The sequence below is a fragment of the Oryzias latipes genome, chromosome 15 (genome assembly GCF_002234675.1).
Source record: "Oryzias latipes chromosome 15, ASM223467v1".
Classification (NCBI taxonomy): Eukaryota; Metazoa; Chordata; class Actinopteri; order Beloniformes; family Adrianichthyidae; genus Oryzias; species Oryzias latipes.
Genome location: NC_019873.2, coordinates 29,970,311 through 29,995,649, shown reverse-complemented (window position 1 = coordinate 29,995,649; position 25,339 = coordinate 29,970,311). Strand labels below are relative to the sequence as shown.

The following is a 25,339-nucleotide window of genomic DNA, read 5'->3' as shown; positions in this document are numbered from 1 at the left end:
TAAAATGGCTGGATTATCGCAGCGCTGTTTATGTTGGTGTTTAGCCGCCATATCCTATGACTCAATTGTCGAGTGGTCCTGTCACACAGGCGCTCCCAGTTATTTTAGGGATGGCGCTCACCGCCTGCAATCCTGGGTGGGGCTGAGGAAATGCTTTCTGCGCTCAGACACCAAACTGAACTCTAATGCTGCTGATGCTCGTTAAGCCGCCGCCGCTCATCCACGCGTCAGTCATGATGTCCTCTTCTCATTTGGAGCCATGAGCAGCAACACACACCTCATTCCTGGAGTCTTGCTCCTAAGAGTCCATCACTTGGGGGGGGGGGGGGGGGGGGGGGGCTGTCAGCTTGATCACATTCTTCTCATGCTGACTCCAAAAGCCCAGCACCCCCGCTGTAAGCAGCTCCTCCCAATCCCCGGCGCTGTCCTGCAGGCAGCAGCTGCTGGGGCCCCCCAGGATGTTTATAGGCCCCAGCTAGGGTCCCGTCCCCTGAACGCCTGCACTGTTCCTGTCACAGCCAGAGGTGCTGTGCTCAGGGGGGCATCCCGCCGTGGCCTCAGGCTGCGTTACATTCATTTCCTTTTATGCTGCAGTTGTTTGAAAGGAACCTGAAATAGCTCCACGGCAGGAATGTGTCCACTTCCAGGCTGCTGTCCTGCGTGGAAGCTGTTTATGGAAGACAGTGGAGAGGCTCGGTGGGGGTCTCCTCTTAATTAGAGGGGGGAGATAAGATATGCTCAGCAGAGGGCCTTTCTAGCCATGTTTGGAGCTGTTTCTGGGATCCACACGGCGCTGGAAAGCGTCTCCGCTCTCTGGCGTTTGTTGACAAAGCAGTAGTCAAACAGTGTTACGTAACGGCGCCTCCTCTGTCCATAGTGCAGCTGAGCGGCTGGTGAGAGCTCTCTGTGTCAACAAAGCTGATGTCAAAGCTGCTCCTGAACGCCTCACAGAAGGATCCAGTGCAGGACATTTGTCACTCTTCAGCTAACGCTGCTTCTGTTTGGGCCGGAGAATAGAAACATTCAAACCTGCATCACGCCAGCGTGTCCAAATAAGGACGTTTACGGCTGCCGGTAAACTTTTCTGTAAGTTCAGGAGCTAAAGTTCAGGTAAGTGGAGATCGTTTGTCTTCAGAGCTTAAAGGAACTTTCCGAATGTACATCTGTGGAATCTGAGCAGAGTTTTCACCAGGAGCCCGACCGGAACCAAGCCCAAACCGTCGGAATGTTTCTGCTAAGATGTCAGCTGACCACTAAACTATACAGTATGCAGGGTTAGACCCTCATCTGACCTCTGACCTGTGAAGACCCTAGTGCTTCATTCTGCCTCCATCCTGGTTCTTCAGTTTCAGTAGAAAACTGAGACGTTTGAGAGCTGATGATGGAGGTTACCGTGGAAACATGGTTTATCTGTCCAAGTCTCTGTAAAATCATTTACTTTGATATTTTTTGTTGGGGGGCCAGCTGAGCCCCGCCCCCCCTGATAGGGCTGAGGGTGAGATGTGGTTTTCTCCGTAATCTGGTGTTATCTGTCTCCATCGTTGCTCTTGTCCTGTCACAGGAGGAACTCTGACATTTTCCTGATCACGGATCATCAGCTCATCCAGAGCACGCGTGTGTCTCTATATGGACATTTAGTTAAAGCTGACAGTTAAACAGGATAAATGTGTAAAAGACAGAACCAGGGGGGCAACAGAACCTCAAATCAGAACAAGAGGGGAAAAACAACAGCAGCAAATGAACCAAGGAATGAATTAAGACTGACCCATCCATCCACTCTTCCTTCCTTCCATCCATTTATCCATCCATCCATCCACTCTTCCTTCCTTCCATCCATCCATCATCCATCCATCCATCCATCCACTCTTCCTTCCTTCCTTCCTTCCATCCATCCATCCATCCATCATCCACTCATCCACTCATCCATCCATCCATCCATCCATCTACTCTTCCATCCATCCATCATCCACTCATCCATCCATCCATCCATCCATCTACTCTTCCATCCATCCATCATCTATCCATCCATCCATCCGTTTCCCTCTCAGAGTCATGGCTCCTCCCAGTCTCTTTCCATATAAAGGGAGCTGTTCTGTTACTTTAACCTCTAACTCATTTTTTGTAGAAATATTCAAGATACTTCATGGATTTGGATTCATTCATTTTTCTTATAGTGTATTTTTCCTAAATATTCATCCCAATAATTGTCTTTCATTGGATCTACTAGCAGACGGTTAGGCTAACACAGGTACTGAGGGCTGATGGGAGGCGGAGTCCTGTTTGGAAAGAGGCAGACGCCCTCTAGTGGTGGGCGTGACACTTGCTGGTGGTGTGTTTGACGGGTTTCATACGCCGGTCTGCTCGGAGGCTGAGTGGGTGCCACATTCTCAGGTGACATGTGGTGACAGCTCCATCTGGACATACCATCTTTAAAAACAAACAGACCTGAGATAGTGGGGGTCAAGGTCAGAGCTGGGACCGTCCCGCCTGGACTTGCACAGCTCAGCCAGCCAACCGGAGCCTCAGAGGGAGGTCCAGAGCTGCCTGCTCTGCTCGTCTGGAAGTAATGCGTGGGTGAGGCTTTCATGTGGACGTTACATTTGAGAGAGGTTTCACTTGGACCTGAGCAGCTCCACATGGACGGTGTGATTGTTTGTGGCTCCTTTGGGTCTAGAATCTGCAGATGATTCTCTGCGTGAAAACGTGTCTCCCACTGGAATTCAGAAGGTAAAGAGCTGGTAGAGTTCAGATTATTTTTTTCTGTTTTTTATTCTGTAAATCCACAGAAGCACTTTGTTCTCTCTGACCAAATGTCAGAACGGTTTCGCTGCCAGGAACTTTCAAAAGTAAATGGAAATGTTTCCTAGTTTTCCTGACTGTCCTGCCGCTCCGATCTGTCAGGATGGATGACGTTCTCTGTCTTCTCTGCTCACAAGCATCTCTTCCTAAAAAGGCTGGACATCTGTTCCTGAGTGTTTATCCAACTCGCTGAAGTCTGCATGCGGTGTGAAAGTGGCTGGAGACGTATGACAGCGCTCCCTCCACTGTAACTCACCGTGACGGGTTCACACGAGGACACAGCAGGAGCAGGGTTCAGACGAGTGGACAGAACTCCCCTTAATGCTCAGAAACTGGAGCCTCTGTGGTATGCAGAAGGTCAGAAACCAAGTCATTTTAATTAGAGAGGAAAAGAAGGACCTGAAAGGAACGATGGGCTCCAAGACCAGAAGTCTCATCCTGGAGTTCCCTTGGGCTAGTTTTTCCCTGATCCAGTTAGAGCAGAAAGCTGCTCCCAGATTATTCTGCAGGTTGTTTTTTCCTGCAGCTTGGAGCAGAAACACATCAGGTGAAGGGAGACTTAAAGCAGGAGAAAATAACACATTCTGAAATATGAACATTATTATTTACAGCTATTAAAAGAACAGTCTGTAAATGTTTCTGGCTGTTTTCAGCATTTGTTCGTTTGAGATTCTGTTTGAGTCTGTTTGCATCCTAGCTCAGTTTCTTGGCCTTAAAAATGGGAACATCTCTTAAATCAGACCGGCTGAGCACAATAGGAGGCCTGGCAGAGTAACGGAAAGTGATTCTGGTCGCTCCACTGCAGACAGTAGCTGCTGGTTCTGTCAGCCTCCTTACAGGAGAGCAAAGACGCACGTTTTAGCATCATTTGTGCCTAAACGTCCGTGTAAAGTCACATTTCTTTGTGATCAACGTTTGATTCCATGTGCGCTTTTTTTAGTGTCTTCAGCAGTATTTACAGGAGCTGTGCTTCCAGTTCCTCCACTTTAGATGTGTTCTGGATGGAGACAGCCTGATGCTGAACTGACCGGGATGCATGGCTGCATGTGCATACGGTGCACACATGTGCATGCAGATCTGCTGCATGTGCATACGGTGCACACATGCATCCATCAGACTTCATTCTTTATACTTTAGAGCAGGATCGTTTGGTCAAATGTGCAGATAAATCCCATGTCAGCCATATAAACATCAACATGAACGGTCAGAGCTGCTGAAAGTCAAGTTTGTTTCTGTTTTCTTTACAATCCTCAGGATGAATCAACATATTTTATTATAAGACTTGAAAAAGAAGAACCATTAATAGTTTTGGGTTCTGTAATGTTCCTGAAGTTCTCCTGAGCCTCCAGAAATAGCAATGATCTCATTCCTTTTGCTGTTCCAGAGCCGTCCAGAAGAGGGCGGCGTGGGACCAGGAGCAGCCCCTGGTGAGTCCTCTCTGGGTTATCACTCATCCAGCAAACATGCTGTTCTGAACACTTGAAGTTCCTCATTTGGGTCAGTTTAGATCACAGCCGGTGCTCGTTCAGAACTTATGTGTTTCATGATGTCTGTGTCATCACGTCCTTCATTTTGTGTTGGTTGTGCTGCATCAGGCCCTCGAGCAGTTTGTGCGGTCAGGATCACGCCGCTCAGGACCATGAAAGGCTCTCCTGACCTGATGCCTGCAGCAGGTGATGCTTCCACCTAAACCTCCTCAGAGCTTGTCAGGTCAGCTGCAAGTTTGAAGCCGCTCCACTTCACTGTCCATGCAAATGGAGACATGAGGGAACGGCTGCTGTGGCTGGTTTCATGCTTCACTTCTGTTTCAATCATCTTGGCTGTCAGGAGATGCAAGCTTGAATTCCCAGAAGCTCTGAGGCAGGAACAGATGAGGAAGAGCAAGGTAGACGGACAAACGATGAAGATGAAGGTAGAGGAAAAGAGGATGAAGATGATGGTAGAGGAACAGATGATGAAGGTAGAGGAACAGATGATGAAGATGAAGGTAGAGGGACAGATGATGGAGGTAGAGGAACAGATGATGAAGATGAAGGTAGAGGGACAGATGATGAAGATGAAGGTAGAGGGACAGACGATGAAGATGATGGTAGAGGAACAGATGATGAAGGTAGAGGAACAGATGATGAAGATGAAGGTAGAGGGACAGATGATGAAGGTAGAGGAACAGATGATGAAGATGAAGGTAGAGGGACTGATGATGAAGATGATGGTAGAGGAACAGACGATGAAGGTAGAGGAACAGATGATGAAGATGAAGGTAGAGGAACAGATGATGAAGGTAGAGGAACAGATGATGAAGATGAAGGTAGAGGGACAGATGATGAAGATGAAGGTAGAGGGACAGACGATGAAGATGAAGATAGAGGAAAAGAGGATGAAGGTAGAGGAACAGAGGATGAAGATGAAAGTAGATGAACAGTGGATGAAGAGGAAAGTAGAGGGACATATGATGAAGGTATAGGAAGAGATGATGAAGATGAAGGTAGAGGAACAGAGGATGTAGATGAAAGTAGAGGAACTGAGGATGAAGATGAAGGTAGAGGAAAAGAGGATGAAGATGAAGGTAGAGGAACAGATGATTAAGATGAAGGTAGAGGGACAGACGATGAAGGTAGAGGAATAGATGATGAAGATAAAGGTAGAGGGACAGATGATGTAGATGAAAGTAGAGGAACTGAGGATGAAGATGAAGGTAGAGGAAAAGAGGATGAAGATGAAGGTAGAGGAATAGATGATGAAGGTAGAGGAACAGATGATGAAGATGAAGGTAGAGGGACAGATGATGGAGGTAGAGGAATAGATGATGAAGATGAAGGTAGAGGGACAGACGATGAAGGTATAGGAACAGACGATGAAGGTATAGGAACAGACGATGAAGGTATAGGAACAGATGATGAAGTTAGAGGAACAGATGATGAAGATGAAGGTAGAGGGACAGATGATGGAGGTAGAGGAATAGATGATGAAGATAAAGGTAGAGGGACAGATGATGAAGGTAGAGGAATAGATGATGAAGGTAGAGGAATAGATGATGAAGGTAGAGGAACAGATGATGAAGATGAAGGTAGAGGGACAGATGATGGAGGTAGAGGAATAGATGATGAAGATGAAGGTAGAGGGACAGACGATGAAGGTATAGGATTAGATGATGAAGATGAAGGTATAGGAACAGATGATGAAGGTGAAGGTAGAGGGACAGATGATGAATGTAGAGGTACTGATGATGAAGGTAGAGGAACAGATGATGAAGATGAAGGTAGAGGAACAGATGATGAAGATGAAGGTAGAGGGACAGATGATGAAGATGAAGTTAGAGGAACAGACGATGAAGGTATAGGAACAGATGATGAAGGTAGAGGAATAGATGATGAAGATGAAGGTAGAGGAACAGACGATGAAGGTATAGGAACAGATGATGAAGGTAGAGGAATAGATGATGAAGATGAAGGTAGAGGGACAGATGATGAAGATGAAGTTAGAGGAACAGATGATGAAGGTAGAGGAATAGATGATGAAGATGAAGGTAGAGGAATAGATGATGAAGGTAGAGGGACAGACGATGAAGGTATAGGAACAGATGATGAAGGTAGAGAAACAGATGATGAAGATGAAGGTAGAGGGACAGAAGATGGAGGTAGAGGAACAGATGATGAAGATGAAGGTAGAGGGACTGATGATGAAGAGGAAGGTAGAGGGACTGATGATGAAGATGAAGGTAGAGAGACAGAAGATGAAGGTAGAGGAACAGATGATGAAGATGAAGGTAGAGGGACTGATGATGAAGATGAAGGTAGAGAAACAAATGATGAAGATGAAGGTAGAGGGACAGATGATGAAGATGAAGTTAGAGGGACAGATGATGGAGGTAGAGGAATAGATGATGAAGATGAAGGTAGAGGGACAGACGATGAAGGTATAGGAACAGATGATGAAGGTAGAGGAACAGATGATGAAGATGAAGGTAGAGGGACAGAAGATGGAGGTAAAGGAACAGATGATGAAGATGAAGGTAGAGGGACTGATGATGAAGATGAAGGTAGAGGGACTGATGATGAAGATGAAGGTAGAGAGACAGAAGATGAAGGTAGAGGAACAGATGATGAAGATGAAGGTAGAGGGACTGATGATGAAGATGAAGGTAGAGGAACAGATGATGAAGATGAAGGTAGATGGACTGATGATAAAGATGAAGGTAGAGGGACTGATGATGAAGATGAAGGTAGAGGAACAGATGATGAAGATGAAGGTAGATGGACTGATGATAAAGATGAAGGTAGAGGGACTGATGATGAAGATGAAGGTAGAGGGACTGATGATGAAGATGAAGGTAGAGGGACAGATGATGAAGATGAAGGTAGAGAGACAGAAGATGAAGGTAGAGGAACAGATGATGAAGATGAAGGTAGAGGGACTGATGATGAAGATGAAGGTAGAGGAACAGATGATGAAGATGAAGGTAGATGGACTGATGATAAAGATGAAGGTAGAGGGACTGATGATGAAGATGAAGGTAGAGGAACAGATGATGAAGATGAAGGTAGATGGACTGATGATAAAGATGAAGGTAGAGGGACTGATGATGAAGATGAAGGTAGAGGGACTGATGATGAAGATGAAGATAGAGGAACAGATGATGAAGATGAAGGTAGAGGGACTGATGATGAAGATGAAGGTAGAGGGACTGATGATGAAGATGAAGGTAGAGGGACAGATGATGAAGATGAAGGTAGATGGACTGATGATAAAGATGAAGGTAGAGGGACTGATGATGAAGATGAAGGTAGAGGAACAGATGATGAAGATGAAGGTAGATGGACTGATGATAAAGATGAAGGTAGAGGGACAGATGATGAAGATGTTTGATGATACAGATATGCTTGTTTTTCCAGGTCTGGACCCCAGCAGGTTCTGCAAAGGGAAAGGAGTGGTGACTCTGAGGGCCACGCTGGTGCACTTAGATGATGACGGCTGCATAACCTCAGAGCCAGGCGCCATCACGCCGCCAGGTAAGTCAGATCTGTGATGTGGCGTGGTGGAGGAACCTCAGGAGACGGATCATGACAAAGTCAACCAAATGACCCCAGAACGTTGTAACTGGCATTTGATGGCTGGTTTAGTGAAATCTATCCCTCATTAGGGGATGGTAGAGCTGCTCTGTTGGTGAAGTCTTTCCTGGGGGGCGGGGGCAGTTCTGGAGCCGGTTTCTCAGTCAATTTCTTAAGAAGTTCTTTGTCGGCGCCGGCCCACGCTGCACTCCGGAGCACGTCTCCATCACTGTGGGCCCGTTTGTCCGTCCCGACGTGGAGCTGGGCCCAGTCTTTGGGGGAGGGGCTTGAACTGTTGCAGGGCGGGAATGAAAAGGCCATTCTAACAAACCGTCTTTGCATTTCAGTGAAGAGGCCTTTTGTTCTCCTGTCAGAGTACAGAAATTGTGGGAGAGCCGTGTTTTTTTCCGTTTCTCTGGGGGTTTGAACTGCGTCGAACGCCGAAGGCGTCGCCGCAGAGCCAACGCCACATTTCCCCCAACAGCTTTTACTGGCAGGGGGCTGCGGTTCCTGATGTCTTGGGCTCTTTTCAGACGCCTGGAGCGGTCAGGTGAACGGAGGCGGTGCTGAAGCAGAACTGGCTGAAGGAGGCAACAACAAGGCAGCTCACCTGCTTCCAGACCACAGCGCTCTGAGCCAGGTGTGCTTCCTCCCTCCACGTTCACTCCTCGTCTGGCTGCTTCATGTGTGTTGCAGTTGGGGGGCCCCTCCCCTCCTTCAGAGTTCTGGTTTTTCTGACTCTTCCAGACCCCTTCAGCTCCATCAGTTCCCGCCCCTGTTTACCCCTCCACCAGCGCCGTCAACCCCACCATCGTCCTGCTGCAGTACAACAGAGGTGAGTGTGGGGCTGAGGGGCATCAGTGCTCTTCGGCTGACTCTCTTTTCACTGCCGTCTGTCTTCACCCCCCAGAGCAGCAAAAGCGTCTGTTTCCTTTGGCAGGTAGGCGGGGTTTATCCAGAGGTCATTCCCTTCCTGCTGTCATGCTGCTCGCTAACCTTCATTTGTCCCCTGAAACCCTGCTCTTCTGGACCAAATGAAGGAACGGGGTTCTAATTCCTCCTGAAACACTCATCACAATGAAAGGAGGCCTTGCGTTTATTATTTAACCCCCCCCCCTGTAATTCAGAGGGGGGGACCGTACAGAAGCTCCGCCTTTGCTGCGTCAGTCAGATGGAATCTGAGCGAGCGTTCCTCACCTGAGGACCACATTTCTCACCCATGTCCTAATAAACATGCGTGTCCTCTCTGACCCCCCCCCAAACATTCACATCTGTCTGTGATGCTGCAGATGATCAGATTCTAGACACGCTATCTGGAAAAGACATGACTGTGTCATTTCTGTGTAGGTTCAGGTTTTTCCAAAAGTGCATCATTTGTTTGGAATGTGGATGCTGTGCATGAGCTGCATGTGGTTTCATAGAGATCCATCATCAATTCAGGCAAAGCAGACACTGCCGTGTGACCCTTCTATTATCTCTGGATCTATCCTGGTCGGGTGGTGAAGCCTCCACAGTCACGATTCTTCTCACTTATTTATGTCGACACAAACATTGATTTAGGGAGGAAGGAACGTCTCTCCTAATTCTGACACTGCAGTCAGACGGATCTGGAGCTTCATAACAGCATCTGAATCTTAACAATAGAAATGATTTTATTCCACTAGAAAAGTTCTTTTCAAACAATATCAGGGATAAAATGTAAAAAATACTTTTTCATTTTTTTGATTTATGTTCCCTTCAGGTGGTTAATAACTGGACACACACAAACACACATATGACTGTAGGGGGGGTCCTGTCCTCAGACAGTTGATGAAGAAACAGAGACCCCCCCCCCCCCCAGCTGACGGTCTGTCAGTTCATCAGTCTGGATGAACAATCCGTCTTTGAGTTTGATGGTTTGTTTTCCCCACAGGCCCCGCCCCAGACAGGAAGCAGCGCCCCGACCCGGGGGGGGACTCCGTGAGTCCGGTGTCTGTCATGGATGATGGGAAAAGGCTGCGGCTGTCACGGCCCCCCCCTGACCCCAGTCCTCTCCATAAGCCGGCTGTTCCTGAGCGAGTGAGCATGGCTGCAGCTGCTGGGCAGTAGAATGGAGGTTCTGCTGGTGCTGTTCTGGACCACAGAACCTGGACCCTGAACCTGAGCCCTGTCACTGACTGATGGGCCAGGCTCCTGTTTAGAGGGCGGGGCTTTATTGACCTTTTCACATGTTCCGTTTCAGAGCGCTGAAAAATCCAAAGACTGGTATAAGACGATGTTCAAGCAGATCCACCAAGTGACTGGTGAGTGCTCTTCCTCCTCCTCCTCCTCCTCCTCCTCTGCTGCTTCTGTGTGCGTTTGTTTCACGCTGTCTTCTGTTTCCCCATCACAACGTTCAGAGTCCATTGAGGAGAACCCGTACCGCCCCTCCTACACTTTCCCCGAGAATTATGACAGTCACATGAAAACAAAAGGTACCTGAAGGCAGCGGCTGAAGCCCACTAACCTGCAGCCCTCCCAGACCCCCCCCCCCCCCCACACACACACACACACACACAGAAATGTCGGAATGAAATGCTAATAACTTCATTTAGCTAATCTAAGTTTTGCAATTTAGTTTGTTTAGAGGCAGTTTAGTGATGAAGAAAGCATGTTTGTGGTGTTTCCATGCAGAGTGTTTGGCAAACGTGGTCAGAGGGTCAGATTCATGCTCGACTGCCCCAACAGGAAGTGGTCAGAGGGTCAGATTCATGCTCGACTGCCCCAACAGGAAGTGGTCAGAGGGTCAGATTCATGCTCGACTGCCCCAACAGGAAGTGGTCAGAGGGTCAGATTCATGCTCGACTGCCCCAACAGGAAGTGGTCAGAGGGTCAGATTCATGCTCGACTGCCCCAACAGGAAGTGGTCAGAGGGTCAGATTCATGCTCGACTGCCCCAACAGGAAGTGGTCAGAGGGTCAGATTCATGCTCGACTGCCCCAACAGGAAGTGGTCAGAGGGTCAGATTCATGCTCGACTGCCCCAACAGGAAGTGGTCAGAGGGTCAGATTCATGCTCGACTGCCCCAACAGGAAGTGGTCAGAGGGTCAGATTCATGCTCGACTGCCCCAACAGGAAGTGGTCAGAGGGTCAGATTCATGCTCGACTGCCCCAACAGGAAGTGGTCAGAGGGTCAGATTCATGCTCGACTGCCCCAACAGGAAGTGGTCAGAGGGTCAGATTCATGCTCGACTGCCCCAACAGGAAGTGGTCAGAGGGTCAGATTCATGCTCGACTGCCCCAACAGGAAGTGGTCAGAGGGTCAGATTCATGCTCGACTGCCCCAACAGGAAGTGGTCAGAGGGTCAGATTCATGCTCGACTGCCCCAACAGGAAGTGGTCAGAGGGTCAGATTCATGCTCGACTGCCCCAACAGGAAGTGGTCAGAGGGTCAGATTCATGCTCGACTGCCCCAACAGGAAGTGGTCAGAGGGTCAGATTCATGCTCGACTGCCCCAACAGGAAGTGGTCAGAGGGTCAGATTCATGCTCGACTGCCCCAACAGGAAGTGGTCAAAGGGTCAGATTCATGCTCGACTGCCCCAACAGGAAGTGGTCAGAGGGTCAGATTCATGCTCGACTGCCCCAACAGGAAGTGGTCAGAGGGTCAGATTCATGCTCGACTTGTTCTGTGAGAGGACCTGGGAGGATGAGCTGAAGTTCTCCGTCTCGTCTGCGATGGCTTCTTCCCATCAGTCAGACGTCGAACACTGACTGAGCTCCACAGCAGTTCCAACTAGAACATGGAGAACATTAACTAAAAATGGGAACTGCATCGTTTGGGTTCCTGTCAGTAAATTATTCATAGATTTCTCAGTTTCCATAAAACAAACAAAACTTTCTTCTTTATTTTAAAATGTTGAGTGAGACGTCTACTTATTTATCAGAGGTGTGCAGAGAGACCGCTAGTGTGTCCCTGTGTTCTCTGTGTTCTCCGTGTTCTCCGTGTTCTCCGTGTTCTCCGTGTTCTCCGTGTTCTCCGTGTTCTCCGTGTTCTCCGTGTTCTCCGTGTTCTCCGTGTTCTCAGTGTTGTCATTTCTAGTTACTGACCTCCCTAACTGCAGTGTGTGTGGACGTGTTGTGCTGCTGTGGCCACTAGGTGTCGCTGTGACTCTGCTTTCAGCTGGAGCTCTCAGAGAAAAGCGCTCTTCTCAGTGTTTACATCAGAGCTGTTAGAGGAGGAAAGGAGCTGTGAAAGACCACATTGTAAATCATCTCTTAATCTGCGTTTATTGTCGGCTCTGAGGTCATGACGTCTCCTGGCGATGCTGTCGGTTATTCTGCAGCTTCCTTTGGTCGCAGCGTCCGTCACGGCGAGCTGTGAAGCTCATCGATGCTGCTCCATTTTTAGCTTTGATTGTGTTTGGAGATGAAGGAGGCTTTTAATGCTTCTAAATTATTCAATGTTCTCCTCTAAACATCTGACAGAAAAGTATTGACGCCTGTCATTGATGCTTTCAGATGATGGCCCCGCCCCCTTTACTCACCTTGAAGATGGTGAGCTTCAGCATCGAGTCCCCTGTAAGTGTTCTGCCCGGTGATATTCTGAGGCCCCTAAACGTCTCGTTTGCTCTCAGGAACAGCCGTCCCGCGGTCCCAGAGTGACAGTGTGATGGAGTCCAGAGGCAGACCGGCGCCGGTTCCGACCCGGTGCTCCTCCCTCAAACCTTCAACCAGGAGGTCAGCTCCCCCCTCAGGGCTGTTTTATGTCTGGAAAATGTGTCAAAAACATGACATTCCTTTGGATTTGTAAGGTTTTTAAGTTTGATTCCAATAGTTTTCATTGATAACTGACCCGTAACGTGATGTTCTGAAGAAAAACATTAGATTTGATTTGATTGCTTGTTGTAAACGAAAACGCCTCTTTACGTTTATTTGATTTGATTTTTACATAAAAGTCGCTCCAGCTCGGGTCAGTATAAAGAACCCTCGGGTTTTTCTGCCTCCTCGTGGCTCCGCCTCCACCTGAGGGATGACGGGCGGCGTCACGCAAACATGTCAGCAGGAACACAGGAACCTTCCCTCCCCAGCAAAGAAATGAATAATAGAGTGATGACGGGAGCAGGTGATGGAGGATAAACTGCTGCCAACAAAAGCTGCAGATGACAGCTTGAGGACTGACCTTCCCAGCTTCTCCGTGAGCTTCTGTTTTACCTGCCGTTACCATGGTTACGGAGCGCTCCAGTGAAAAAGACGTTTTTGCTGTGGGCTTCTTGTCGCTCCTTTCATTAACTGTGACATCAGATTTTCTGTCATGTCATGTTTGAGCAGGAGCCAAATGGGGGGGGGGGCATGCATGATGAGAGGGAGCGTCATATCTGAATATATTAATAGATGGGAGAAACACGTTTCAGCCCGTGCTGGTTTCCATGGAAACCCCTCGGTAGGATTCGCTGTCTTCAGTCCCACCGCCCCCCCACCCCCTCCCCCGTCTCTCCACAGGAATGAGTGGGACCCCCCAGACAAAAAGGTAGACACCAGGAAGTACCGCGCCGAGCCCAGGAGCATCTTTGAGTACGAGCCGGGGAAATCTTCGGTGCTGAAGCTGGAGAGAACGGTAAGCTAGCTCTTCACACGTTACCCCCCCCCACACACACACACACACACGCTCATCTGTGTGTTGTCTGCGCTGCACCCCCCACCACCACCAGCTGCATCACTAACACATCAGGAGGCGACGTTTGTGTGCAGCTTCCACATTCCTGAAGGGCGTCTGGTTGCAGCGACAGACGATCCCATTTGGATGCGTTTCGGTTTCAGGGATCAGATCCAGCCGATGGGGCTGAGTCCTCTGGAGCGCAGACGCCAAACACAGAGGAGTCTCACGCTCTCCATCCCTCTGTCATTTCTGTGAATCCTGCTGCAGTACACAAACAGAAAGGAGCTGTGATGGAGATGTGGTGATGTCATTCCTGCCTGTTCGTGCTCATCAGTCAGCTTCAGTCCCATCTGGAGGCTTCTGAACATTTCTGTTTCCGTTCTCTGTAGCAGATGTTTAAACGGCCATGAATGGATCTGCTGCTGCAGGAGATCTAAAAAGCCGTAAAACGGAATCTTCTAGTGTTCTTTAACTCTTCTAACACGGCAGCAGCAGAGGGTGGGTTACAGTTAATGTGAGCCAGCGAAGCAGGTGAATGTTTTCTGAAAGCAGTATTGACTTTATATTTGATCAGTTTTCCTGCAGAGCTGAGGATTCTTGAAATGAGGTGCTGGTTCTCTCTGGGAGGAGAACGCCATAACATCCACCTTACAGAGCTGCCTTCCTTTTTCCAGTCTTTGCTGGCTCCTTTCTCTGCAAGAAAAGCAAATAAATACTTTCTAGACATATGGGATTATTTGCCCCAAACTGACATGTAATGAGCCGGCACGCTGTGACCTGAGCAGTCAGAGTGTTGAGGTGAACCCGCCGGCCGTCGGTGTCAATGCTGCTGTCTGAACTGTCTTCTCTGTGTCTCTCTCCTCCTCTTCCTGTCGCTGTGCTCTAGACTCAGGATGTAAATCCAGAAGATGTAGATTTAGAGAGTGAGCCTTGGTATAGATTCTTTTCAGAGATGGAGTTTGACAATGTGGTAAGTGGCCGCTGTCTTCAGCCTGACAGCATATTGTTCTTCCTGCATGTTGTAACATCCTTATTAAAACAATGTACTGTCTGTGACCCCCCCTCCCTCCTTGTGGTCAAATCGTGAAGCCACGCCTCCCGCTCGTCTACTTTAGTGACGGTTTTTAAGTTAAGTTCTTTTGGTCTCCTTTGAAAGTGTTCCCAGAACTTTGCTTGCATCTCGGAGGATGAGCCGTTTTCGGTACCGGTCCACTGTAACCAGCAGGTTGTGTCTCTGGGGGGGGCACAGGTCATCTGCTTGTCATGTGGTTCCTGCGGGATCCGTCAGTGTCTTTGCAGTCCCTCTTTCTTTTGAGTCCATACCTGGCAGGAATGCTGTTGTGAAGATGATGGCATCCAGTCAGATCCGAGCGTCTGCTTCCAGGATCCTAACAGGTTTTGGTAAATCCACAATCAGCTGTTAATTCTTCCGTTGCTGTCGGTCCGGCCCACGCTCTGGAGGGGGTTCACTGGTTCCGAGGGGCAGCACGAGGTCATGTCCCAGCATCTGCCACCCGTGAGGGCAGCAGCCGGAGCTCCTGGGGAGACGTGGAGGAGGCCTGGATGTTTGCCAGACGAGCTGGGCTGGAAGAGCAGCTCCTGCTTAATGTCAAAGTGGCTTTTAAAGCTGCAGCTGGTATGTGCAGAATCTGACCTTAAGGCTCCGCCAGACGCGCCGCTCATTTGAATTTTACCAACATTATTAGTCCACGTTTGTTATGAGGAGAGGCGGAGCCTAACGTCTGGAAACATCTCAGGCGTTAACATGTCTTCATGTAACTCCATCTTTACGTTACCAGGGTGGGACAATCAAAGGAATGTATGATTGCATTAAAGGTGAACCTGACATGAAGTATTTACCTGAACAAAAGTCTGTCCTATTAATATCAGTGAGCAGCGGCTCAGAGCAGAGAGTTTCTGATGTAATCCTCACACCGACGAACCAAAAGGTGGAGGAAAAACTCCCTATGAGTAGAAGATTAGGAAGAAACCTGCAGCAGAAGCAGACTCAGGCAGAGGAAGCTGCTGAGAGGAAAGAGACAGACAGAAACGCGGGAACATCTGTTCTGGATAACTTAGAACCTGCAGCAACGATAGAACAGGAAGCAGACAGGAACAGCTGTGAGAACAAAAGATGCACAGTAATTACTGCAAGCATGAAAGACAGACGAAGTCAAAAACACCGGAACATCTGGTAGAAAAGGAGGAACACGAGGGTTAACTGCAGTGGAACCAGAGGCTAAGGTTTGGTTCCCCCATCATGCTTTACTGCTGCTGTGGAACCAGAAATCTTTGCAGATGAGTAAAGATGTTCATTTTGGTTCCAGAGACTTCATAGACGCTGAAGAGGGTTTAACGCTCATATGATTACAGATTCACACGATGAATGATGCAAACGTCAGAAAGAACTGACAAAAACAAAGTTTGTCATCACAGATCCACGCCGGGTGCAGAAACTCTACAGCTATGAGGCAGCAGAACCGCAGTCAGATCAGTGTTAGGCATCATCAGAGGCTGCTGGTCTCATCCATAGACATTCCTGACATGTCAATGGTCAGGACGAGCGCGCCGGCCCCCTCCGGCCGACAGAGTGGCTCCATCTGTGGACCATATGCTGACGTGGGGGCTGCTGCCACGCCGTCTCAGGCTGTTACATGGAAAGAGCCCCCCACCACCTGACGTGGTCTAAAGGGGGCAGCTCTGTAAGCCTGCCAGCTCATTGTGCTGTTGTATTTAACCCCTGTTATGCACTTAACCTTTAACCATTTACTGAGTGGAAGCCCCCCCCCCACCACCATCAGAGATGGATCTGGTCTGTGACTCAGTCATTTTCTGACGATGAAGGAGACTTTCAGGAGTCTGAGCTGACAGGAACCCCAGCAGAGGCTCTTCCTCCTCAGAGACCCTCACCAGGGTCTGCAGAGCGCCTGGTCCATCGTTTGTTCAATCTTTCTGGCCTCACAGCGATCTCAGAAAGTGTTAAAATGATCCCATTAGTTCAGCTGACTTGTGTTTTTTTAGATAAGAAGAGTTTTCAGAAAAGTTTAGGGCCTGTTGGAAATAATGAGATTAAGATTATATTCTTCTCCTGCAGATAAGACCTGCATGATTGCTTCCTGTTTACTTTCCTCTGATGCTGTCTGCCTGGAAGCCCAGTAACCTCAGGAGTGTCAGAGGACACCATCCCCTCCATGATAAGAGATTTGTGAGGATAGGAGCGGTGGTAGAGCGAGGAGGAGCTGAGCATTATTCAGTCGCAGCACTGTGTTCACCCAGTCGCCACGGAAAGTTTGGCTTTATAAATAGATGCGACCACAGAGCTGCCAGGCTGATGTTGGGCTCCCACAGAGATAGGCTCTTATTCTGAAAGGTTATTAATGACCATTCTGCCCTGGCAACTGAGTGTGGAGGCATGTTGTGGTAAATGAGCTGCTCAGAATGTTCCTGGTCCGGTGTGGGAGGCGGCGTCTGGGCCGTGCCGTGTGGAAGTGGATGTGGCATTAGCAGCGCGCCCAGGCAGGGATTGTGCAATCGTATTTGCAAACAACACTTGTGCTCTTGTTCAGAGCTCCTGTGTCACTGTTATTTTTACCAACCGTGACGTTCAGGCGAAGAAAAGCAGCAGAAACAGTGGACTAAAATTAGGAGGCTGTTAACCAGAGGAAATGCTGGATGGATGGATGGATGATTGATGATTGATGATTGATGATGGATGATTGATGATGGATGATGGATGGATGGATGGATCGATGGATGATGGATGGATGGATGATGGATGGATGATGGTTGGATAATGGATGGATGATGGTTGGATAATGGATGGATGATGGATGGATGATGGATGGATGATGGATGGATGATGGATGATGGATGGATGATGGATGGATGATGGTTGGATGATGGATGATGGATGGATGGATGATGGATGGATGGATGGAGGATGGATGGATGGATGATGGATGGATGGATGATGGATGGATGATGGATGGATGATGGATGGATGGATGATGGATGGATGATGGATGGATGATGGATGGATGATGGATAATGGATAATGGATGGATGATGGATGGATGGATGATGGATGGATGATGGATAATGGATGGATGATGGTTGGATAATGGATGGATGATGGATGGATGATGGTTGGATGATGGATGGATGATGGTTGGATGATGGATGATGGATGGATGGATGATGGATGGATGGATGGAGGATGGATGGATGGATGATGGATGGATGATGGATGGATGGATGATGGTTGGATAATGGATGGATGATGGATGGATGGATGATGGTTGGATAATGGATGGATGATGGATGGATGATGGATGATGGATGGATGATGGATGGATGATGGATGATGGATGGATGATGGATGGATGATGGATGGATGATGGATGATGGATGGATGATGGATGGATGATGGATGATGGATGGATGATGGATGGATGATGGATGATGGATGGATGATGGATGGATGATGGATGATGGATGGATGATGGATGGATGATGGATGATGGATGGATGATGGATGGATGATGGATGATGGATGGATGATGGATGGATGATGGATGATGGATGGATGATGGATGGATGATGGATGATGGATGGATGATGGATGATGGATGGATGGACGGACAGATGGATGGATGATGGATGATGGATGGATGATGGATGGATGATGGATGATGGATGGATGATGGATGATGGATGGATGATGGATGGATGATGGTTGGATGATGGATGATGGATGGATGGATGATGGATGGATGGATGGAGGATGGATGGATGGATGATGGATGGATGATGGATGGATGGATGATGGTTGGATAATGGATGGATGATGGATGGATGATGGATGGATGGATGATGGTTGGATAATGGATGGATGATGGATGGATGATGGATGATGGATGGATGATGGATGGATGATGGATGATGGATGGATGATGGATGGATGATGGATGGATGATGGATGATGGATGGATGATGGATGGATGATGGATGATGGATGGATGATGGATGGATGATGGATGATGGATGGATGATGGATGGATGATGGATGGATGATGGATGGATGATGGATGGATGATGGATGGATGATGGATGATGGATGGCTCCCTGCTGTTGTCTTTAATAGCACTGACTCCTCTGCTTTAAACATGGCTGCTGCTTCAATCCACATTTACCCCGTTTGTCTTCTTCCCTCCTACCAGCCGTAGACGTGACTAAATCGGTTGGTGTTTGGGTGTATTTTGTCGGGGGGGGGGGGGGGGGGGGCATGTGTGTGTAATTTGGCCTCCTTGCACCACCAGCTGGTTAACTGCCCCCGGTCTGCTCCTCTGATAATGAGAGGGACTCCATAGCAAACAAAAGAGATGGCTTTGCTGGGAGACAGCAGCCCATTGGCTGAGCCTGTGACAGCCCCCTCCCCTGACATACGAACACCCCCCCTTTCCACTCTCTTTAGTGCTGCTTGTTTTCTCCAACTTGCATGCAGGCCAAAACACATGCTCAGCCGTCCATGCCAGAGAGGCTCGGACAGACGGCCAGAGCGACGGTGGACGTCAGAGCGGAGAGCCCGGCTCACGCTGCTGCCTCTTTTCTAGCTGGGGGAGAGCTTCCTGTGGATCTATCAATGACTTCTTTGTTTGGTTTGTTGCAGAGTGCCCCCTCCTTCAGCCCCCTGGAAACAGCCTCCGACCTGCAGCCCTTGTAAGTCCACGCTCCTCGTCTTCTGAGCAGCTGTTTTTCAGATGTCCTTCCTCCTTCAGGGTGTAGGTGAGCCCCCAGGTCTGCTCTGGGGGTCCGTGTCAGGGACACGTCCTCTCGGTGGAGCTCGCCCCCCTTCAGTGGAAGGGGAACTCCTGCTTCCTGTGGAGATCCTGCTCATCTGAGGCAAAAGCTCCCAGAACAAAGTGTCCTGTTTCTGCTTTCTCCACCAGCTTCAGGAGCTGGTGGAGCAGCTGAAGCCTGACAGCCCCCCTGCCGCCACACAACTTCAAAACCGTTATGTGAGCGTGCAGCCGCCCGATCGGTAGCAGCATTATGATGCAGAGTCCTGTCAGAGCAAACCTTAGAAAGCATTGATCTTTTCCCTTCTGCCCTGCTAGATTTGAATGTGGAAGAAAATGTGAGGCATTCAGGGCTGCTGTGCCGTCCCTGGACAATAACTTCCTCCATTTCTGTTTCCCATCTGCTGCAGTCGTCATGTCAGCGGGGGCCGAGGCTTTCTTTGGAAGACCACTGATTGATCTTTTTTTGCTAATTTGAGAGGAAGAGTCTTTGATTAAAGGAGGCAGAAAGAGACTCAGCTAAAAGTTTTCAGAGGGAAACTGGGTCACAACCCGACTGGAAGGAACTGTAGTTTGTTCTGTCGTTCCTGTCAGGCTGCAGTCGCTTCTCTGTGGGACTAATGGATCAGAATCAGCAGATATCTGTCGTCTAAATGCAGAGCCTCATAAGTTTGAGCTTTGATTCTTTTCAGCAGGTAGTTAAAATAGCAGCTGGATGCTGTGGGGAACACAGGATTGGTATAAATATTGGGGAAGCATTAGTGTGATCTCATAACAGGAGCTGTCATCAGGATGCAGGAGAACCTACTAAATAAAGATGGCTCACAAACAGCAGGAAGTGCTGGCCGCGGCGCCGTCCCGGGCATGGCGCTGGCCAGACATTTACTAGAAGCTTCCACAGACGGCTGTAGGTGAGGGAGAACGTTGGACGTGCAGCCAGCGGCGCTCATGTTCTCCTGCTGCATGAAAGGGGCTTTTGTTGGAGCGGGGGGCAGGAACACGGCCACAGTTTCTCTTTTCTGCCACAGGAGCCTCGGCTTGTGTCATGACCATGTATGCTGGGGGGGGGGGGGTAACACATGATAGCATGTGAAACTGAGTAAAGCTGTACAGGTGCCTGGTGAATGTTCAGAGAATATTTATAGAGAAGTGTCCTGCTGGCCTCTCTGGAATGCCAGGATATCTGCTGCCAGCGTCTTTCCGCTGCTCCATCTTTCTTCACCTTCCAGAGAACTCCACCTTTTAAAAAGTAACACTTGATTTATTCAGGAAACCTGACCAGGGTGGTGGGAATAAAACTCAAAGAACAGATGAAACATTTGTTAATAAAGCAACAGGAGAGTGAGGGTTAAACAGGTGAGTTTGTCGATGGTTTTTCTGGATCTTCTGGTTAGAAGAATTCCCTAAATACTGAGCACACGACGGCTCATTGCCTAATTTGTTTGCCTGTGTTTGTCAGAACAACAGCCTGCATGAATCAGATGGATAAGCGTCTGCCTTCCTCTCATTTGTGGTCTAGCTCCTCCAGCAAGTCAGCTCTGGGCGAGGTGGAGGACAGAGGATCGTCCACAGGGGAGCCTGTGGCTCCAGAATGCGAGCGACATGTTTACAAAAGTGTCCTGGAGGGCGGCGACATTCCTTTGCAAGGTCTACGGGCTCTAAACAAACGCCATGGCAGCTCCTCCTCCTCTAAAGGTAGGACACCAACTGCTTTCATAGATATCTGTAGGATGTGGGCGAGGGGGCGAGCGCATGGCGGTATGTGGAGGTCAGAGAAGGCCGCCGCGCTCAGATGAGTCACAGATGTTGATGGTGGATCTCTCACATGTTCAGACAACCTTTTTCTGTTCACGCGTTTCATTGCTGCTGGACCTCACAGCTCTGGCCAATCATCTCGCTGCATTCATTCCACTGACAGCTTTTGATTTGTTATCAATGTCACGACTGTTCATCGCCGACCATCTGCTTTGGAAAAGTCTCGTTAGGTCGGTGGAAGCTAACCTTGGGGATCTCCCCCCTCCCCCTCTTGTGCGCTGCGAGTTGCCGGGCAGGATCAGGGCAGGACTCCAGAGTGGTCCGGTGCCAGAGGGCAGAGGTCAAGAGAGGGCTTGGATCAGGAGATAGCAAGGAGATAAACACAAGCCAGACCAGTCTGAGAAAAACAGGAGGGACACAGAGGGTGGCAGGCATGAGGAAGTCAGCTGTCGGTGCGACGCCAGCGGCTGGAATGCTGCACACATGGGCAGGCGGAGACGCTCTGGGCGGAGGAGAGAAGACACAGAAGTGGGAGAAAGGACGGGACACTGTGACCCAGAACAGGCTTTACGTTTCAGTTCATTCTGGAACCAATGGCTAACTTTGGCTCTGAGGAGGAAGGAAGGCCAGTGTTTGAGCTCATACTGTGGTAATTAGGTCATTTATTCCAGCTCCACGGTCAGCTGACGGACGCCGCCTCAGGCTCCACCTTCATTTGGGTTTCAATAGCTGGAGGGTGGGCGAGCCCAAAGAAACAGAAAGTTCTGAAAGCAGAAGTGTTGAACGATGTGTTTCAAACAGGTTGTGGTCTGTGAGGCTGTCTGCGGCCGGCATGCTGACGCTCTGCTCCATCACTCAAACATCAGGCGGCGTGTGTTTCCTGACAGCCGTGTAACAGATCAGTCGCATTGCAACATTTCCATCTGCGGCGCTGTGACAAGCACGCCATCCAGGAAGTGACACACGCTTGTCTTTGAGCTTCTTGACTGACAAATGTTGCGGGGCGGGCTGACTTAGGAGGTATTTTTGTTTTACAACCGTGCTGCTGTGTTGGGATCCGCTGCAGCTGTCTGACTAGAGCCTAAAGGGGACCGGATCAGGGCGGGAAGTAGATGCAGACCGAGGCCAGAGCCAAAGGTTCTACAGCCCACATCCCCTGTAACTGTTCCTGAAAAGCCTCCTGACGGGATGTTCTAAAAGGTCTCATCTGTCTGGGTGGGATTTTGCTCACAATAACAATCATGAAGGAGAGATGTGTTGTTTTCTGGTTCCATCAACCTTCACCGCAGAACCATGAAGCACTTGATGCTCAGTGCATTAAGTCTGCTTCTTCTCATCTCCTTTTGACTGAATTTTGTTTTCAATAGAAACGTTCCAGATTGTGTTAGTGTGTTTGTGTGTAATCTGTGACCATTGTAATCTAATATGTTGTTTATTCTGTTGTCCTGCATGCTTGCCAGTGGATTATGAAGGTGGGAATAGCTATATAATTTCACCCTGCTCCTCTGTAAATAGTCGATCGGTTCTTGCCAGTAATGCAATAGGTGACCAGTGTAAGAGTAAGAAGACTCTGTCTGCTGCCAAAGCCTGCATTCCCCAAATCCTGCCTTCTAAATTCAAGCCCAAGCTGCTGCCACCTAGTGGCGACAGCCAAGACAGCAGGACCAAAGCTGTCAGGCACACCAAGGCCCACAGCTGTGAGGACCTTTACACGGGCCGGCGTGGAACCGTCTGCGCTGCAACAGGAGAACTGGAGGACTCAGACGAGTCCAGCTGTGGCGGCGGCGGCGGTACTGTTGGCCTCGGGAATGACTCCCCTGCAATCAGAAGGAGCTCGTCGGAGTTTTCCAGTCTGTACCGAACCATGCATCACATCCAGCGGCCCAGCTCTGCAGGCTGCAGCCCCCATGGCAGCGTCCGCAGCCTGGCCTCTCTGTTTGAGAAGGCCAAGGCAGAGACTGAGAGTTCAGAGGCAGGCGGCGGCGACAGCAGCGGCGTTCCTAAGGACAGCGTGTCGTCACGAGTCAGCGCATTTGAAATGATCATACAGAGATCCAGCTCCACTCCCTGCCGCTCTGCCTCCCTTCCAACCCTGCACTCCAGTCACAGCCCCAGCCACAGAGCCGCCGTCCTCTACATGGGGGCTGCAGTGTCAGCTGAAGCTCTTCTGGTACCTGACGCCACATCCACTGATGGCTGCACCCCAGAGCAGCCGGAGGCCAAGAGCCCGGGGCAAAACGCCGTCCCATCACAGAACCGTGTGACTGAGGAGGAAGCAGGAGGTGCGGCCGTCAGGACCGAGTGTAACCCTGAAGCTGAAGTGGAGCAGATCTTCAGAAAAAGTCCTTCATCACAGTTCACAGCATCGCCTCCATATCAGAGCCATCTTCACCACCACCACCACCTTCTGCACCACCTGAACCATCAGCTGCCCCTCAAACCCACCCAGTGCAAAGGCTCCTGCCCCGCCTCCTACACCCGCTTCACCACCATCCTCCGCCACGAGAGGCAGCAAGCCACGGCGCATCAGGAGAGGCCCCCCACTTCTGAGAAGAAAGCCACTTTGCCTGGAAACCTCCTGCTCATGGGTCCTGCTCCCTTCAGAGTACGAAAGAACCTGCGGTCGCTCCAATCACGGAGAACGTTAGCTACCAAGGTGACCGCTGGCACCCAGAGACCCAGCACTCTGTCCGCTGAGCTCAGACCTCTGATCCCTCAGCGCCTCTCCTCCCTGGAGGTCCTGGAGAGGCTGAACAACGGCGAGGACGCCGACCACCTGAATAACGGGCAGAACCTGGACGCCAACGGAAACCTCCTGCAGCTGCTGTCAGCTCACCGTAGAGGTGGCTATCTTCTTCCCTTCATCGCTGTCACCCTCTCCGTCTGTGGTCACTCATTTATCTCAACTCTGTGTTCACCTTGTGTCCTCCTCCACCAAGTCCCACCTTCTCTGTCCAGTCTGCGTGCTGTCCTTCAGTGACAGACACTTCATCTGCTCTTTGGTGCTTTTCATTTCACCGGAATGAGTTTGGTCCCTCAAACACATCTGAGTGACAGCTGGAGGGTTAGGAAGAACTTCTCTGGACGGGTCTTTGAGCTGCTTAGACTTTACATCCAGACCAAACTTGAGGACAAGAATTCTGCTTTTCTAGTTCCATTTTTCCAAAATTGAACCTACTTTTCCTGAATTCCTACACAAAATTCAAGCTGTATATTCGGGCAAAATACTTCTATAGAGCTTATTTTAGAATTCTTTGAGTCTCCTTTATGGACCAGATGAGATGTTTGTATTTAACAACACTCATGAAAAAGCCTTCCGGAAGTTCATGGCTGTTCTTCAGCGTTCCTAACGGGACACCAGTTTGACCTTCAGTGGGGTTATTAGCTGTGAACAGGACCTGGTCAGTCAGCATAAACTCATGTTTTATTTTTGGCCAAGTTGATCAGATTTTCCATTTTTTTGTGCATTTGTGTTTGTCATAAACATGTGTTTGGTCATTCTGTTCCTCCCCGTGTGCATGCGTTTTTAGATAATTGCCTCTATTTTATTTGATTTGTTTTTGTTGTGCGAGGATTTCAGCATGGACTTTTATATTTACTGTATTTATCGTTGACTCTGCTGACAGGAGTTGGAGGTGTGGCGTGGTCTTAACCTTAAGTTTGGGGAGAATTTGCTGTGGTTTCCCTGAAAGTTGTGTGGGACGTTGTGTGTGATCGCCCTTTCTTGTTTGTGTGCCAGACTCCTCCCCAGCTCACGGGGAAAACCAGGATGAAGCCCTCAGAAGGCGTCATGGTGACAAAGAGGTAAACGTTAACATTTAAAACTCTATGCGTGGGCCCACAGTGTGGACTGTTTGGAAAAGCAGAGAAATGCTTGAAGTTGGTGCAGAATCCACAGAGAAACATCTGGAATAACTGACTGTAAGGAAACGGCGGTTTTATTGGCAGAAAATACTGGAGGAGCAGCGGCGGCTAAAGCGAGAACAGGAAGAGGCTGACACAGCATCGCGGCGACACACAGGCATCGTCCCAACGCACCACCAGTTCATCACCAACGAGCGCTTCGGAGACCTGCTCAACATCACAGATAACGCGGAGAAAAGGAAGTCTGGCATCGAGGTACAATACAAGGAGGGGCGTCCGCTTCCTGTGCAGGAAGACGGATGGCAGATGCATTGTCGGTGTGTGTGTCAGCCTGAGGGCGGAGGGGCGGAGCCTAGCAGAACGTACAGAGTCCTGCAGTAGAGAACGGACAGAGGGTTCTGCTGTGTAGAACGGACAGAGGGTTCTGCTGTGTAGAACGGACAGAGAATCCTGCAGCAC

The 25,339-nt window shown here is 49.4% G+C and overlaps 2 protein-coding genes and 1 long non-coding RNA gene across 11 annotated transcripts in view; all 3 read left to right on the top strand.

The window, feature by feature from the left end:
• LOC101173442 (sorbin and SH3 domain-containing protein 1) overlaps positions 1-25,339 on the top strand; it is a 36,504-nt gene that overhangs the window by 2,010 nt on the left and 9,155 nt on the right. Inside the window, exons 1-19 of one of the 9 annotated variants that reach the window (XM_023963710.1) lie at positions 864-1,110; positions 4,184-4,226; positions 4,395-4,509; positions 7,692-7,808; positions 8,381-8,487; positions 8,595-8,682; positions 8,758-8,787; positions 9,760-9,905; positions 10,069-10,129; positions 10,226-10,300; positions 12,326-12,361; positions 12,442-12,544; positions 13,307-13,421; positions 14,350-14,433; positions 19,132-19,181; positions 20,781-20,956; positions 22,477-23,859; positions 24,756-24,820; positions 24,965-25,135. In XM_023963710.1, coding sequence (XP_023819478.1) covers positions 4,476-4,509; positions 7,692-7,808; positions 8,381-8,487; positions 8,595-8,682; positions 8,758-8,787; positions 9,760-9,905; positions 10,069-10,129; positions 10,226-10,300; positions 12,326-12,361; positions 12,442-12,544; positions 13,307-13,421; positions 14,350-14,433; positions 19,132-19,181; positions 20,781-20,956; positions 22,477-23,859; positions 24,756-24,820; positions 24,965-25,135 — 2,841 coding nt within the window. In that variant the 5' untranslated portion in view covers positions 864-1,110; positions 4,184-4,226; positions 4,395-4,475. The other 8 variants (XM_023963709.1, XM_023963708.1, XM_023963707.1 and 5 more) reach the window with 8 other exon arrangements.
• Positions 4,748-5,441, top strand: LOC111948832. The gene is made up of 2 exons (XR_002874817.1): positions 4,748-4,786; positions 5,183-5,441. It is a non-coding gene; the product is annotated as an uncharacterized LOC111948832 (long non-coding RNA).
• On the top strand, positions 10,358-12,319 carry LOC111948831. Its single transcript, XM_023963716.1, has 2 exons — positions 10,358-10,510; positions 10,544-12,319. Exons 1-2 carry the CDS (start codon positions 10,477-10,479, stop codon positions 11,497-11,499), a joined length of 990 nt encoding a protein of 329 aa, XP_023819484.1. The 5' UTR covers positions 10,358-10,476; the 3' UTR covers positions 11,500-12,319.

Excerpts from the sequence above, each read along its gene's own strand:
- LOC111948831 (XM_023963716.1), top strand. The coding sequence starts at position 10,477 with ATGTTTGTGGTGTTTCCATGCAGAGTGTTTGGCA. Across the intron at positions 10,511-10,543 it reads TCCATGCAGAGTGTTTGGCA|GCCCCAACAGGAAGTGGTCA; the intron begins AACGTGGTCAGA and ends TCATGCTCGACT.